This window comes from Ricinus communis, chromosome 8 (assembly GCF_019578655.1).
Source record: "Ricinus communis isolate WT05 ecotype wild-type chromosome 8, ASM1957865v1, whole genome shotgun sequence".
In the NCBI taxonomy this organism is placed as follows: domain Eukaryota; kingdom Viridiplantae; phylum Streptophyta; class Magnoliopsida; order Malpighiales; family Euphorbiaceae; genus Ricinus; species Ricinus communis.
Genome location: NC_063263.1, coordinates 15,037,608 through 15,051,875, shown reverse-complemented (window position 1 = coordinate 15,051,875; position 14,268 = coordinate 15,037,608). Strand labels below are relative to the sequence as shown.

At 31.0% G+C, this 14,268-nt stretch overlaps 2 protein-coding genes across 7 annotated transcripts; one reads left to right on the top strand and one right to left on the bottom strand.

The window, feature by feature from the left end:
* Positions 1 to 43: 43 nt before the first annotated feature.
* LOC8266989 (N-acetylglucosaminyl-phosphatidylinositol de-N-acetylase) lies at positions 44 to 4,532 on the top strand. 6 transcript variants are annotated; one of them, XM_002527386.4, is made up of 11 exons: positions 44 to 194; positions 580 to 702; positions 798 to 858; positions 1,229 to 1,299; positions 1,641 to 1,705; positions 1,934 to 1,978; positions 2,081 to 2,161; positions 2,572 to 2,639; positions 2,930 to 2,978; positions 3,793 to 3,953; positions 4,282 to 4,532. In XM_002527386.4, the coding sequence occupies exons 1-11, from the start codon at positions 170 to 172 to the stop codon at positions 4,346 to 4,348; spliced, it is 816 nt and encodes a 271-aa protein (XP_002527432.2). In that variant the 5' UTR covers positions 44 to 169; the 3' UTR covers positions 4,349 to 4,532. The 6 variants fall into 6 exon arrangements, with proteins under 6 accessions (XP_002527432.2, XP_048233520.1, XP_048233523.1 ...); XM_048377563.1 differs by having other exon boundaries at positions 103 to 274; XM_048377564.1 differs by having other exon boundaries at positions 180 to 274; positions 584 to 702.
* Positions 4,533 to 6,988: 2,456 nt separating this feature from the next.
* LOC8266990 (putative phospholipid:diacylglycerol acyltransferase 2) lies at positions 6,989 to 10,456 on the bottom strand. Its single transcript, NM_001323718.1, is given in 6 exon segments — positions 6,989 to 7,463; positions 7,725 to 7,987; positions 8,431 to 8,758; positions 8,988 to 9,271; positions 9,620 to 9,842; positions 10,200 to 10,456. Coding segments are annotated over 6 exon segments (1,830 nt in total).
* Positions 10,457 to 14,268: the final 3,812 nt, after the last annotated feature.

Below are 14,268 nucleotides of genomic sequence, written 5' to 3'. Positions count from 1 at the left end.
AATTTTACAGATAATAAACTGATAATGAATTCATTAAACGATCATGTCGTTTGGGCTTTAAACAACTGTGATTTGTAAACATAACCAACTGTACAACAAACGACAAGGACACATGAGATCCTGACATGTCGTCTCTTGTATCAATTTTGTCCTAAAAAGAGCTCATCTGATGTTAATACGTACTACTGCTTCAGGTATTTGGAGGGAAAGAATCACTCAAATTTTTTGATAAAAAGAAAACGACACGTTTTTTGGATTCCACGCGAAATTGAAGGTTGATTGCAATCGTTTGATTTTGCAGTTATCTCAGAAATTCTTAAATTTCATTCAATTTCGAGATTCTTGCATAGCTTTTGTAAAGGAACCTTTTTGAGTTTTTTGGGTTTCAAATGGTTAGAGATTGAACTGAGACAGTTATGGGTTTGTTATTTGTGAATTGAATTGAGAAAGTTACATATTTTATCGCAAAGATCTCAACTTTTTCTCTTGTTATATTTGAACTTAAAGTGTTTGATTAAATACTCATTAGACTTTTAGCTAGTGATTGGCGTATTGTGACTGCTACTATTGTTGATGCAGGTAGTTACCAGATGGGATGGTTTTTGATTTTGCTGTCTCTAATTGTAATATGGATAGCTTCTTTATGCAAAATTCTCCATATTTCTTCTAACTCAAGTCCCAAGATATCTTTTCTAAACAATGGTGAATCTATCTTATGATTATTCTCATATTATTGCTTCCTTCTACTTGTTTCATATCAGTTTAAATGTCACACCTTTTTTTTCCACTTGGGTCAGGTGCAGCGCCTTGTAAGAAAAATGTCCTGCTGGTTATTGCTCACCCTGATGATGAATCTATGTAAGCTGTTATGTTATTTATTTATGTAGTTGCTTTAAATTTTTTCATGATCCTATCTGAATAGTGTAGTGGCATGTGTTGTATCTGAATATTGCTGATCAATCCGAGAAAACTTGATTCCACTCAAGTGCACTTTATCTTGCGTTCAGAAACACTCACTTCTCCATAATATCTTATTAGGTGCAATTAATTGAGTTGTCATCTCCAGGGGGACTTACCTTTGATGGCTGAAACATTATCTTGCGTGAAACAATCATGATAATTGCTCATTATAGAATTGTCAAACATTAATGTGTTTGGTCTTCAGGAGAATTCATTTTTTCTGGTGTTATTTTATGCTTTTCTTTTACCTTATGTTAAATTTCTACAGGTTCTTTTCTCCAACAATAAACTATCTGATTTCAGGAGGGCATAATCTTTATATTCTATGTTTATCAATTGGTAATTCCTTCCATTTGCATGTGTCTTAATCAGTATACTTTTTGCATTTAGAAATGTGCTCTCTTGTGTGTATGGCCAAGAATTAAATATTGTAATTCTCTGGGATCTAATAGTCTCACAAAGCTTTTTCTTTTTTTAATGCGAGTACCTTCCATGTAAACAACAGATTAAAAACTCCTACATCAGAATGAGGATGTATTATAGATAGGGAGAGGAAAAACAGGGAGAAGAAAAGAAAAACTAACCTGATGATCAAATAAACTATAGGTTTAATTGTAAAATGTTGCTTCTGGGAATGCTTTTCTATTTTATTTAACTTTCTAGTTACATTTTTAATACAGGTAATGCGGATGGTTTGGGAAATGCTAGAAAGCATGAGCTCTACCAGGCTTGTGTAATCCTGAAGGTGTGTGTATATGTATTCTAAAGGTTTAAGATTTAAGATTAGCTAACTATAAAGCTTTCAATGCACATGATAATTGATCAGATAACCCATTCTATATCAATCGTATAATGGATTGGGATTTTAAGTTATGGATTATTTCATTGTAAAAGGACAATGTCAGAAACCAAAATTTCTAAAGTTGTTTACTTGAAGTCTTATGTTATATAGCTCAGGATTTCACTAATGCAGGTTCCACTTCAACAAGTGAAGGTTCTGGACCATCCTAATTTGCAGGTTCATTTGATCTAATGTTTTGGAAAGTAAAATTCATGTACTGTAGTTTAAGCTTAATTATGTCTCAATGAATATTTAATTTGATGTAGTATAATTATTTAGGATGGCTTTGGCCAAGTTTGGGACCATAACTTCTTGGCAAAGATCATGGAAGAGGAGGTATCTACCAATGACATTGATGTGGTAAGTTTTATGCTCTGTATAAATATATTCAGACTAGTAGGTGTTCTTTAAGATTTGTGGATTTGTAAATGGTAAAGAAATTATGAGGAAGGGTTTCATGTTGCTTCCATGATCTCTATAAAGTCATCTATTTATGGTTCCATTGGTTGATTTTTAGTTGTAGGAAGGATAGAGGAGATTTTTTCTATCCAAACCATCTTTATGAAATTAGTTATGGAAGTTTTTAAATAGGACCGTGAATAAGAGAATAATTAATTTCCTGCAGTGTACCTACTTACTTAACAGGGGATCATATATTCTACGTGAATATTCTTGTTTAGTTTTTTTTACTTTTATCAATGCCCTGTGGCTGCCGTTTTACCTTCCATATTAAATTGATTCGATATGATCAGTTGTTGTTCCTTTTTCAGGTTATTACATTTGATAAACATGGCATTTCAGGTCATTGTAATCATTGCGATGTGCATTATGGTGTAAGGTAAGAGAAATACTGCGTTCTTTAAGCATTTTATGCTCAAAGAATATCTTTTGCAGCCTTATTATAAACATGTAACTAAATTTTAACATGTTTACACTTTACTACTTTAAGTTAATATTGAAAAGTCCAATTAGTTATATGAACTTGCGATTTATGCTCAGTATCTTATCATCCTGATAATGGAAACATTTCTGATTTGATCGTATTCTTTGTCTCTTTGACAATAGTGCAATTGCACTCCAGAATTTATTGAACTAGTGTCCCTTTTCACTTCTATGTTGTATATGCAGCAAGCTGTTGCATGCAAACTTCCAGAGAAGCATTGAAGCTTGGGAACTTGTAAGTGGTTCTCAATCTTCAGCTTTCTATTCATTTTTGTGTCTGGTTTATGTGGTTTGTTAATTTCTTTCAGCAAAGTATTGTTGTGGCTAAAAATTCATAACAATTAGCGGACTTAACGAGAGATTTTTTTTTATTCTAATCTGTTTTGCTTTTGAAAGCTAGTTTAGATTTCTTTTTTTACTATAATACAAGAATGATGTTGCTTTCCTGTGGATGTTTTACGTAAGTTGGTGGATTGGTAGAGGGCTGTTATTGGATTCATCAGATTGGTTTTCAGTTAAATGATGGACTAGTTTTCTTCAGATTGTTGGACTTGAAAGCTCTTTTTTCACTTGACTATCCAATTTCTTAACTGAAACCTTTCAATAGTGGGATTCACAAACAAATTTAAGAAGGAAATATAACTTTACTGCCACTACATCATTAGGAACTGAAAGTCCACTGTAACAGTAGCCAATCCACTTAATAAAGATAAAAAATCATCTAACACTTATAATTTTGAGGGCATTAGCAGAGCACCTAAAAATGGCACCTTTTAGACTTTTACAAGTGATCAGCTAGATTAGCTAAGATCAGCTTTCATGGGCTCAAGTATACTTCAATATGCGGAATTTATTTCTTAAGGTCTTGATAAAACCTAGAAACCAAAACCAACCATTTCATGTTAGAAACTAAGAATTCAGGGTTGGCTCATTTTTGTTGGATCTTGAACACCTCCATTTTGTGAAGTAAAACTTCATGCATTTGCCAGCTTAGTTGAGACTTGAGATTCCATTCATTATTTCTTAATTCCCCTTCCCATTGATTTCAGGTCAGTACGAACATTTTACGCAAGTACAGCGGACCAATTGATATTTGGTTGTCCATGCTATCAGCTATGAAATACAAAAATGGAACAATGCATTGCTTGCTAAATATGCATCCTGAGAAGAGCTTTCATGCAATGGCAGCACACTCAAGCCAATGGGTTTGGTACGTATGCTATATCAAATTACTGGAAATTAATTGGGAACTACTTAATATCAAATTTTGAGTTGGGATCAACTAGGTTCCCTTTCATTCATTTCTTTATTCTTTTCTCTCTGCATTATTTACAAATTTCTGTTCCCATTTGGCTCAAATGAAAATCTTCTTTCGATTGTAGGGCATTACTTTATCTTGTACTTCTATGCTCCTGTTCTTTATAATGGAGTTTCTTATCATCCTCGACATGCTCTCTTTTTATTTTCTTTTACCAGTAAATTTCTTCTTTCTCAGAATATCTTTTCAACTTTTTGTCTGGTGACTTTATATTATGCAGGTTCCGCAAGCTTTTCGTGTCATTTTCGAGTTATACTTATGTGAACACCCTTAGAAAGATCAAGTAGGTATTTATTTCTGGATGAAATTTGAGTTAAGTCTTCTTTGATAGCCATCTATTTGAGCTTACTTTCTTGTAATTGTTATTCCATGCACATCAGCCGAATCTCTGGCATAATATCATAAATAGATGTACAACACAATTCAGCTCTCAGAAATTTTAATAAAAAAAACAGACAAACATTTTTTTTCCTTGGAATTTGCCAGTATAAGTAAAGTAATTGCAAAATGTTCATATCACATTTAGAACAAGATTATGGTACATATTACCTCCCATATTGGCAAAGCTTGATTTGCTAATATTTGTTGGAAAATTTACAGGAATGCCTAAAAAACAGAGCTTTCTAACTTTTATACCACAAGATGTAAAAACTTACAAAAATACGCTGTTGGCTAAAAAAAATTACTTTTATACAATATAAGGAAAAACACGCATGCTCAACTCAAAAACAACAGATCCAAATATAAAATCGCAGCAACTCAATCTGATAAGATTACAATACAAAATCTTAAGAAATCAATCAAAAATCTCGACAATAATTTTTAATAAACAATAGAACGAAAAAACAGAAAGCTTCTTCAACAAATATTCATCAAATTCAAATATGAAAATAGGTAATCTAATCTCATTTATCTTTTTTATTTTTTATTGTTTAAATCTTTCAAAACAGGTATATTATATGATTTATTTAACTATTTACATGTAGAATAACATGATTAAAAAATTTAAATTTTCAGATCTAAAGATAAATAAGTAATAAAAAATTATCTACAGAAAATTCAAAAAAATTATACAAAACGAATATACAAAGGTATACTATAAGTATACCTTTTGAAATTTTACAAAAATAGATTCAAATTCATGTGTTATTGATATATATCCTATAAAGTACTTGTATTGACTATTATATTGATATAAAAAAATTAAAGAATAAATCAATAATAGATTATAAAAAATAGTTTAGAATAAAATATAAAATAAGTTTTAAAACTTCCAGTAAATAGTATATAATGAGTATACAATAAATACATATTAGGAGAAAAAAGTATACAGTAAAAAATATACTATGAGTATATAGAGACAGGTAATAAGTATTTATTATGAAATTGTAGAAAATTAATATTTAAATAATGTTGTATTCATATATATGTTGTATAAAATTCATATATTGAGAATTAATGAGTATATGCAAGTATACGAAATGTATATATTTACAATAAGCATATAAAACAGAATTAAAAGTAAACGGTAAAAGGTATATAATGAGTATATAACTAGTATATTTTAAATATATTATATTGCCACTGTTACCGATTATAAAATAATATTTTATATTTTTTCTTATGTACAGACATTGCAACAGTACTTATTTTTTTCCTAGACCAGACATTGGGAAGAAAATATTGCATACATAAACTTTGATGTAAAGGGTATTTTATTATCAAAGGACAATTTTAAAAGTCTACAGTAAATAGTATATAACGAGTTTATTTCAGATATATAATATTTTGATTTTCATTGAGTTTTCTCCATTCAGATTTTAGTTTTATTAAGTATATAATGAATTTCTTTTTAGATATTGATGAGCTTTCCTTTTTATTTGCTCTCGTTAATATCACATATTCTTGATTATGAGAATGGAAGAAATGGGACATAAAATAATAGAAAATCGAATTAATTAGTACTTAAGTTTTATTTTATTTTCATTCATTATAAAATTTCCCTTGTTAATGTTTAATTTCAGTTAAACTGTACAAAGGATTTAACATATAAAAAAAAAGTTCAGTATTAATAAAATTTAGTCCTTTTATCAAATTAGAGTAAATTTTTTTATTTTAATAAATTTAATCTTAATTTTTTAAAATAAAAACTAAAACTAATTAATTAATTGATATCTAATTGATTTAAAAAAAAACTGATGTCTACTTCAATTTATTTAAAATAATTGGTAGATATTAGGATTGAATAAGTTAAAAAGTAAAAATAAAAAATAACTTTATTTCGATAATAATTTATTTTAAAAAAAATTGAGATTCAATTTTAAATTTAATAACCAAATCATTTTTTTTTATTATTAAGATTCTTTAATAGCAAAAAACTAACATAGAAAGGTAATAAGCTGATCAATAATGGTATAGCGATCAAGAATGGAACCTGAAATTCAAAATGTTCTTTTCATAGAAATCTTATATGAAATTCTATTTTTTTCCTAACTAGATGATTCTCCAAGAAAAAGAAAAAAGAAAAAAAAAAAAAAAAGATTACAGGCTATGATCCTTATTAGAAAATACAACAGGATTGATCCTTTATTTGATTGCGGAAACTGAAATTATTTGCAACACTGAGAAGAAAAATGTAAAAAGGGCAGTCCAGCTTGGCAAATTTCATTCACTCAGTACCAGGACAACCAACACTTCTGGTTTCCTTCAGGAAATTCCCTGCATAGCTACAGCTTATGCTTTCTACTTGCTTATGTACTCATCCTTCGTTCCCAGAGCACTTCTGTCACCAAGCAAGAACAGCCCCCATATAAACTCATAATGCAGTAACTTCATTCTGGAGTTAATTCGCTTTTCTAAGCTTTACTGCCTTACAGCCAATTGATCGATCGATCCTTGTTATCTTTAGGGTTGATAATCTAATGCCATTAGAGTTGAATGTTTATTTTCTCAGCCATTCTCAAGATATCCGAATGAATCCTATCACCTCCCATCTCAGTGCCAGTGGCTCCAGCAGCAACTCTTAGCACATCTTCAATAAGAGCATTATTTCCCATAATGTCAACGTGCGATCCACTCTCTGTCCCCCTCCCATCAAGCAGGCTACCTGGCGGTTTGTGTTGAAACTCCCTTACATATGTGCGAATACCGGATGGATTAAACCGGGTTCTTCCTCTCCAACCTTTAGCACACATGAAACCGGCACTCAGTACAGGCACACTTACATCGCCATCAACAAAAGATACTCCATTTGTGAAGCCACTATCACCAACCGAGGTATCAATTCGGAGCGGAATACTCTTGCACCTATCAGAGGGTGAGAGCTTGAACGCATATGATCTTTCAGTGGGAATTCCGACACCGTAGGAGCAGTATATCTCCATATCTGGTGCATCAGGCAACCTGAAACATTACTCCAACTCTTAAACCCCTAAGGCTTATGCATCACCAAATATAAAGATGTAACAATCTTCAGTCCTATGAATGGAAATATATGAATCAAATAGGAAAAGATCATGAACGGCTGTCAAGAGTATTAAATTGATACAACAGTAAACTAGAGTACAGGAATCCAAGAAAATCATGAATTCATATAAACTATCTAATAAATAAATGTATGCCAAATGAAGGAAATACATATAACTAAAGGATTTCCATGCTCACCTCGTCTCTAGTGGGTTAGACCAGTATTTGTAATGTTCATATTTAGGATCATCAAGATTGTCAGCTATCCCATGAGAGAAATGAGCCCCGGCACGTTGCACCATTTTGGGAGCCACAAAGCGAAGTAAATCATGAAAAGTTGAAGCTGTAAAAGCTTTATTTTCTGCAAATTTACGTATGCTTTCCCTGTTTATCTCGTCATATTCAGTCCAAATTTTTCCACATGACCCTGAACTCGTGTTGGTATGTTCTCCAAAGAATTCCTGTTGATGTCAATTTTTCATCATCCATATATATAATTTCTATTGAAAGAACATGATCTTACTAGTTCTAAGGTGTCATTATGCAATAGTTGACAATTGATGGAGTTAACTTCCCGAACTATGAAAGATCACTGCATGTCAGTAAATAGGGTCAATGTGGTTTGTTCTTGTAAACTCTCAAAAGAAACAGCCCTAATCAGATGTGATTAAATGCTGCATTCTTTTATCGATAACCTAAATGTTGGACCGGAAAAGGAAGTTTCTTCGTATTTTGTGTTATGCTCACTCAGGGCATGATATCACTCAGTTCTGCCTGATTATAGATCGACAGAACAGGTCTGCTCACCTAGATTTCTCAAGAAAATCAAGATTAATGCCGTAAAAATTAACAAATAAAATTTCTGTAATCACCTCAGTAACTTTCAGAAATAGTAGAATAATACCTTCAAATCAAAAGAGGGAAGCAGTGAGGAAGGTAATTGTGCTGCCGCCTTGCTAAAAGAAACTATCCTTCCGTAATTAACTGATTCTTTCACTTGAAAACCTCTCTTCACATCACTGTTGCTGTCATTAATAGAGCGCAAATATCTCTTCTTTGATGAATCACAAGCTTCTCGTTCCTCAGGAGCCCAATCCAGATTACCCCAGATAGTCTCTCCTCCTTTAGGAAGCAATGACATTGTTGAATCCCATGTTCGAGTCATCCGCAGGACATGCTCTATTGCCTGAACCCCAAGAATTTCGGAATCGAGAATGCCAGGTAAGATAGCTCTGTCACAATCAAACAAAAGCATTTGAAAAGAATAAGTTTTCTTAATTTAATAATTGTTAAGAAACCTTAGGAAAGAAACATGAAAATAAAAACAAAGACATTAGTAACTCAACCAACATGAATCTCAAGTACATTTTCGCTTCTAACTGCAATGTTTCACTCTATCAAGATTTAGTGTTTCCCTAACTACAAGCAAACTAACATGAGGGAAATATCGCAAACACCAACCTGATGAACGCGGTGTCTTTGGCCTCAGCAGAGAGTATATTACTAACTGTCTTTGGAACGCCAAGAAATGTTGGACCGATGTTCATGATGGCTTTTATGTGCTTGTTGCACCAACCTGGACCACCACCGCCTCCCATCGGAGGAGGTGTTTCAACCCATTTAAGGAAGTGTAGAAAATATATAACCCCCATGGAATGAGGAACCACTACCACTTTCTTATAACCATTTGTTACATACATAAACTCTATTTTACTCTTCAATCTACTAAGAGCCTGGTCCCGAATCTGTTTGTTTCGAATTAGGAATTCATTAGTTAAAACTCAATTCAGATTGATCATAGTGTAAAAAAAAAACTTGTAATACTTTTGCTAAAATTATGTTTAGGGAAGAAAAACCTCAGGAATTTGAGCAGAGAACCATCAAAAGTCATAATATATATAAGTATGTTTTTTACTTTCAAACTACATAATTTTGGAAAGGGAACAAAAATTAAATCGTTTATTATATTAAGTACATTATATTATCAGTTGTTTTTGCATGCAAGTCAAGATTTTGACGACTGGTGACATTTTTTTTGTCAAAGCAACTAATACTGCTTTGCATCAGATTGATAGAGAATCAGAGCTATATACCTCTGTATTCTGAAAAGAGAGCCTCCAATCATATGCTGCCATATGCAAATTCTTCCCTTCATAACCAATTTTTGCTAAATTCTCAATGAGAACAGCCCAGACAAAGTACCCTGGAGCAAAATAGTCAGCTGCAACCAGCCCTGTAACTGCGCGGACTCGAATGCCTGGGGGATCAAGACCAGTCTCATTGTGCAAAGCTAGGTGGTCCAACCAACACAATGGCCTAAAATTTCCAAAACAACTTCTATAAATACAAGTAAAAACCCAATCAAGGTATATATTCATGAAATAGAGAAAAGGAAAATGCAACCAAAATCATGGAAAGACAAACTCCCAAGGTAAAAAACAGGTGATCATGGGTCCAACAAGTTCAAACACAAGTTTATAAATGGAGTCCAGGCTCTAACTTCTAAAGTGAACCCAAATGGAATGCAATGGTGATTCAACCAACACATATCCAATGGAAAATTAACATAAGTTGAAAGAACAGAAGGGAAAAGAAAAAGATTGAATTAGCAGAATTGCTTATAACTACAAAAAAAATATTCATATAAAGAAAAGATTGAATTCCAAAGCAAACCTTTTGAGTATCTCAGAGAAAGAACCACCCCAAAGTCTCTTTCGAAAAAGACCTTCTGCACAAGGCTTGCCTTCCCAAAGCTCTAATGCTCCGGTGATAATGCCAGGCACCAGAACCACCGGATGCTGAGCAATCAAACCTTCTCTTTTAAGTCTTGCTCCTGGTGATTCAGGTACCTGAAATCCAGGTAATGTTGCTGGCAAACAGTGATATAAAAACAACAGAAGCCACCATGCAGTGCATAAATACCCAATCATCCAACAACAACTATCTATACGACCCCATTCTTTTTGCTTTCTTTTAGTCCTTTTCTTGTTAATTTCTAAGACACTTTTAATAGCAGGAGCAACAACAATTTCTTCCTTCTTCTCACATTTTTGAGATTCATAAGTTTGTTTGCTAACAGCTTCAACAAATTCTTCTTTCTTTTCACACGTCTTGCATTCAAAAGATTCAAAATTCACAGACTCTGTATAACATAGCTTTTTTTTTATATAGTAAGCTAGAGCTGTATAGCATAGCTTTCGAAACCGAAGAAGAAAAGCCATTGAAGATATGACAAACAAAGCTTAAAACTCATCACCCGTATCAGGAAAATAAGAAAGAAATCATCTTGGTGGTGAATTAAGAAATTCGACTTGTGATTTACTGTATAAAGAACAGAAACAAGAACAACCCAGTGAGGGAAGATAAAAAGAGAAACTGGACTGTAGCAAGAAGAGAGAAAAAGAAGGGAATGGGGGTGAATGATATAGTAGAAAAGAAGGGTAAAGGGCTATAAGTAACTATTAAACAAAATGCAAAACCACGTGGTGAAGAAACGAGAGATATGTGGAGGCGCCAGAATGGCGAGGGAAATAGAAGAGTCTGTTGTTGTTGAGACAAAACCGAGGGAAGGGGAGCTTAGCATGTTCATATTAATGTCTATGACACTTGTCTTTGCTCTTGCATCTCTGCATGCACTCGAAACGTTTCTTTAATGTGCTTTCTTGGGTTCTATTCTGCTTTTTCACGTGGCTGTCCTTCCTCTTTTCTACCTAATTATTTATACAAACACATGCGCAACGCTTTCTATCTCTCTGGGTGCAGAAAGGAATGCCAGAGCAAGTAACATGGCAAAAACAGATCCTGGGTTTTGTTGAATTGACTGTGAGAAGAAGAAATAAGAGAAGAAAAGAGCTGTAATGGATAGTAGAGAGACAGAGGTGCTGGTGTGCCTCAATCATATGAAAACAAATAAAGCACACATTACAAAAAACACAGAGACCCAAATTGTCTAAAGTAATGATGATGGCTTGTCTCCATATGTATATGGTGAAGGAAGGAGAAGGGCGGGTTGGAACTGGTGGTGGTATAGTTGTGGTGGCTCGCTAGTGGACCTGAAAAACTGATCTTTCCAAGGAGGAAAAAGAAAAAAAGTAAACGAGGAAGAAGAAGAACTTGCAGAAAGAGACAAATATATATGTATGTATATGTAATTAGATTTAGATCATTTTAGGCACATTAGTCAAGGAGATGAAAAGGTATGGATTGAAGATGATCAATTATTTTATTTTCTTCTCTTGTATCTTCTGCTGTATTTGCAGCATCGAACAGCTATATGTCTTGCTCTCTCTCTGTCTTCTGCTTAGTTTGCAGAATCTAACAGCCCAATACGTTCTAGTCAAATAAAGACTAATTTGTTCATATACTAGGGGATCTTTTATAATTAATATATCAATACTAAATTCTTAGAGGTGAAAAATTAAGAATAGCTATATGACTTCGATATGTTCATATATAAGTTTAAGGCAAAGAAGGATCAATATATCCGAAGAGAAAATCCTTCCATAATTTTGACGGGAGGTAAAATAATATTTTAAAAATTTTAATTTAATTATATATTTTATTTTTAAACTTAAAATCTTAATTAAAATATAATAAACGTGTACTATTTCATACCCATCTTAATTAAAACATAATAAATTTCTACTATTTTATATTGCTATATTGAATTTATATTCATTAATTTATTAATATACAAACTAAATAGTTAGTTTTAATCCACCAATTTATTACTAAGAAAAGAACTTTAGCTATCTTTCTATCCGTTGATAATTGAAATTGTTTTACTTGTTCATCTTTCCTTACAATTAATTTCAAATGAATAAGAAAGTTATAATTTGGTGCGATATTGTTTTTCAACTTACAACAAGTGGTATCTAAGTCGTTTACCATTTTTTAGTACATATTTAATGTAATAATTTATACTAACAAATAATTCTTTTCAAAATTTATTAAATAATGGAAATTTAATTTATGAAATATTAAATAGGAATAGACAGACTGCATATGGGTTAAGATTTGTGTATACATGAAAAATAGGCTCTAGATTTTTATTTTTATGGTTTTTTTTTTCATGACTTGAAATCTGAAAATTTTTATTTATATAAATTCTTTTTTAAATTACATTATGGTATTCTATTAGTATTATTTTAATATTATTTTTCTTACTAAAGTTATAATAGCATCATTTTTATTTTTTATTCTCATCTAATTTTCTATTATCATAAAAATTAAAATAATCGTTATACTTTCTTTTTTGACACACTTTAACACATATTCATTACAATAGCTGCTGTAAAAAGAATATGTAACATTATTTAATCTATACATATCAAACTTAATCAGACAAAGTTAAAATAATATATCTAACTCACTTGTTTGGTTTGACAATGACCCAAACTAGATGATAATTTCTCTGACATTTTCTATATATATTTTCAATATCTTTTCTTTTGATAAAATTCTAAAAATTTAAAAAAAATATATAAATAAATAGATTAAAGAAAAATTGTAACATCAGAAATTTATAAAAAAATATAAAAATAATTTTTACAAAATTAGAAATCGTGTACCATCAAATTTTCTCTTAAGAAGATAGTAATTATTCGTAATAATTCATTACAAAATATAGAAGTTATGTAATACTTAACTATTTATTAGACATATCATCATTTTAATCACCTGGTTTTCCTTTTCATATATTTACAAAATCCAACTCCTGCCTTTAAGGAAAAATTAAAAAAATAATAATAATAATATGCATTAAGAGGGCCTTTCTTTATTTTATTTAATTTATTTGATGCAATCAGTGATCAAAGCCTTGGTTGTATCGATCAATATGGGGAACAAAATATAAAGCACATTTTAAACATTTGGCAGAGAGTAAGATTAAGCCTTGGAGTTGTGTTCTTTATTCAGACTGAACTGTCTTATAATTAATGCTTGAGTTAGCTTTAATTTATTATATAAATAATTAATTTATTAGTCATCGTGATCACATTTTCAACATTTTATATATGGATTGCGGGTTTTTTGGATTCTATCTATTTGTATTTGTGTTCCATTTTTTTTATTTAAAATAAAATGATGTAAATATTTTTAATTTATTTACAATTATTTTCTTGGATAAAATAGAAAAATAAAATCCAAATTCTTAATGAGTTAGTTAAGTAGTAGAAATTATTATCCATGAAATGGAAATGTGAACAACCTTTGCTTATTGCTTCTGTGTCCAATCACGAGCTGGAGATTCTTCCACCAAACAACTATTATTCTAATCTAGATATGTTAATTTAATATCTATAGTTACTTGTAAAATTGAACTAAAAATTAAACATAAGTTTGAGTTTAATTTATTTATTATTAAGTTGAGTTTATTAATTTTTTTATTTTTATGAGTTTAATCGAGCTTGAATAAATTTATTGATTATAAATTAAAATTAAAATTATTTATTTATTTTTTAAAATACATGGAGTATAAGTAATTGATATGGCATGGAATACAATTTTGTATCTACTCCATATGTTTAATTTATTTATTTTTAGACCGGATAATGATATGGAATATAACTAATAAAATTTATAAATTAAATATTTTCTTAATAATACGAGAAATGAAATTAAAATTGAAACAATCTAATGTAATGAAGTAAATATTAAAAACTCTAATAATGCTAGCTCTAAAAATTTAGGAAGGATAGAAATTATTTAATCTATATCTTACAGCTCCACTCGTTGAAGTGCC